The sequence below is a fragment of the Caenorhabditis briggsae genome (genome assembly GCF_000004555.2).
Source record: "Caenorhabditis briggsae complete genome, chrV, whole genome shotgun sequence".
Lineage (NCBI taxonomy): Eukaryota > Metazoa > Nematoda > Chromadorea > Rhabditida > Rhabditidae > Caenorhabditis > Caenorhabditis briggsae.
Genome location: NC_013488.2, coordinates 18,875,395 through 18,878,291, shown reverse-complemented (window position 1 = coordinate 18,878,291; position 2,897 = coordinate 18,875,395). Strand labels below are relative to the sequence as shown.

At 41.4% G+C, this 2,897-nt stretch overlaps 2 protein-coding genes across 2 annotated transcripts in view; one reads left to right on the top strand and one right to left on the bottom strand.

Moving 5' to 3' along the window:
• Positions 1-923, bottom strand: part of Cbr-grl-14 — a gene marked incomplete at both ends in the record, with an annotated part of 3,671 nt that extends 2,748 nt beyond the window's left edge. The window contains 2 exons of the mRNA XM_045238596.1: positions 362-578; positions 630-923. Of these exons, the coding sequence (XP_045092986.1) occupies positions 362-578; positions 630-923 (511 nt within the window). The remainder of the gene's footprint in view (positions 1-361; positions 579-629) is intronic.
• A 1,179-nt stretch (positions 924-2,102) lies between these two features.
• The window catches only part of Cbr-gcy-22, a gene marked incomplete at both ends in the record, with an annotated part of 5,928 nt that continues 5,133 nt past the window's right edge, over positions 2,103-2,897 (top strand). The window contains one exon of the mRNA XM_045238595.1: positions 2,103-2,320. Coding sequence (XP_045092985.1) covers positions 2,103-2,320 — 218 coding nt within the window. The remainder of the gene's footprint in view (positions 2,321-2,897) is intronic.

Below are 2,897 nucleotides of genomic sequence, written 5' to 3'. Positions count from 1 at the left end.
ACAAGTATTGACGCCGACAACCGAGTTCATCAACTTTAAACACACATATCTCATTTTCTGTAGATGATAACAAAAAGTAGTGAACTGATTAACTGTTTATTTCGCCAGTTGTCCGCTTTTTGATATCTCCCACAGGAAACAAGATAAATTGGCTTAAAGGTAACTGTTTAGGCAAGCTGATATTAGAGCAAATACGGTACTTATACACTGTCAACTATGATCCCATATACCTCGTTTGCTGTGATAGATATCAAAAAATTATCAACTGGCAAAATGTTTATCATGATATCATCAATATTTTATCAGTTGACAAATGTTTGATATCTATTACAGAAAGTGAGATAATTGAGCTCAAACTTACATGGAGACTTCCTGATGATCCTGGACATTTTTGAGCGATTCTTGAAAGCTTTATACAGACGTTTCCTCCAATCTCGTATTGAATCCAGTTTAGTTTCAGATGTAATTCTTCCTTCACTTCTGATTTTGGAAGATTCTACAGAAGATGTCGGAAATTCTTCTTCTGGCTCACTGGAGGGGATCAGAGTTGGGAATTCAGGTGGAGGTGGGGCAGTGACCTTAAGGAAGTTTAATATTTCAAAATTCAAACAAAAGAACAAGGGCGGTACCGAATTATCTGTCAGCTCCTGGTTAGAGTCATCCAAGTCCTCCTCCTTAGATTTAGAGGATCCAGTTAACATTTCCAATCGTTCTTCATTATTTATGGATGGGAAAAAGTTATTGAGATTCTCCAAAAGCCTCGTTTTCAGAAACGCCTTGTTGCCCTGAGTACCTCCATCGAATATAGAGTCATTCTTTAGAATTCCAAAGTCACTTTGTTTAGAATCAACCAAAGTATACAATGCCAACAATAGGGTTACTGTAGACACACCATCTACAGTAACCCGTCTGGTGACTTTCATAGTGATTGGGAAAATGGCAATAAAAATAGGCTTGTAAGCCGCTATTTCAAAATACTGTCCTCTTCTCTCTTCGGGATATGAGAAAAGTGGTTCAAGTGGGCGCAAAACTAGCCAGATGGCCGCACGTTTTCGAACGGAATGAGAATGAAAAAGACGGTGGATGAATAATTGCTTATTTGCTAATGTTTTTGCGCTTGAAAACATATGGAAGAAGAAACCGATTATTGACCGTTTAGGTGAGAAGGAGACTAGTCAAGGATTGCGGCGGGGGAGGGACTTTTCTGAAATTGGTAATTCATTAAGAAAGGAAACATCTAGAACAATTTTATGTTAAAATCTAATTAATTTGCCTGGAATTCGAAGGAACCAGGACATACAAAAACGGACCAAAAACGGACGGACATCGAGCCACGGACAGCCAACGGACAGCCGAAAATGGCCGGACCACGGGCAGCGGCCCGCCAAAATGGAAAATGGCCGGACAACGGACAGACAACGGACGGACAACGGATGGACAGCGGACGGACAACGGACGGACAACAAACGGACAACGGACGAACAACGGATGGAAAACAGACGAAGGGCGGACGGAAAACGGACGGAACACGAACTGACGACGGACGCACCGCGGACGGACCACGGACGGACCACAGATGGAACTAATTTTCTATAAATCAAACGTTTTCACTTCGTCTCTCACTGTGATACTCACTCTCGATTCAATTTGGATTCTTATCCATAGAGCACATTTGCAGAGCCCGCCTGATTTAGAACCCTGTGGCAATCTTTCTGTCCTCCGTACCAATTACCGTAAACACTCGGCTATCCTTTAGATTTTTAAACTTCCTCAAATTGCCATAGAGTCTCTTCCCGGAGTTGTCTTCTCTGACATCACTTTCCGAAATTCTTATTTTCAACTTCTTCTTTTTCCTTGTGATTCATAAATAGTTTTAGTGTTATCTCCTTTTTCTTCATTATTGGCTTCTTTCAGTCATGCGACCGACGAAATTTTCAAACTTCTCGAAATTCTATAAAGTCCTATGGCTTCTTTTTCTTCCTTCCCCCACATTTGCGTAGATCCAAAATTTCAAGGATTTCAATTTCATACTTTCTATATCTGCCTTGTTTTTTTAATTTTATTTTATCAACCAACCACCCCCCACCCCCCGCGCCTTAACCATGAGAAAGATCCCATTGATTTTGATTCCCATCCTCTTACTATCCCTATTTCCACTATCTGGCGATGGGGCAATTTTACAAGTTGGCTTTCTGGCTGCTGCTGACAACTCATCAGATCTTTCTCCCTTTATTGGATGGAGTAATGTAGCTGGAGCGTTGGGAGTGGCGTGGAGCCGAATCGTTGAGTACGGACTTCTACCCACTTATGAGACTATGAAGTAAGATTTAACCTAGAATCATACTTGTAAGCTGGGCTTTTGCGGGCACCATAGTTTCTTTTAAAACCAACTAAGAATTTTTAGACTAACTATTAGGTTGGCGGGAAAGTCTTTGTCACTCTGTTTGTTTAATCACTGTTCTCGTATATGGAGGCTGTGTATGATATCGACTCTAGTGAATAACAAGGTGATAAGAACCTTCCATATAAACAAGTCCCCATCTCCTTCCCTGCTCCTCATCTGTAATTGAAACGATATGTTTGTTCCCACTGCTATTCACATCAGACATGTTTTGATTTACCTCTTCCTATCTCACACCACGATGAAGGATTCGGAAACTTTCTTGAAGAATGTGTACAACACACATGCCCCTCACTACAATACTATTCGCAATTGGTTCCATCGTTTCGAAAAAGATGACTTCTCGCTCGATGAAAAGGATCGCTCTGGGAGACCCCGTGAGTTGGATTTGGACAAGCTGAAGCACGCATTGCATTCGGATCCATTTCAATCTAGCCGTGAACTAGCTGTCACATTCGGAGTTCACCATAGCACAGTCCTTGAAGGTTTGAAGTCT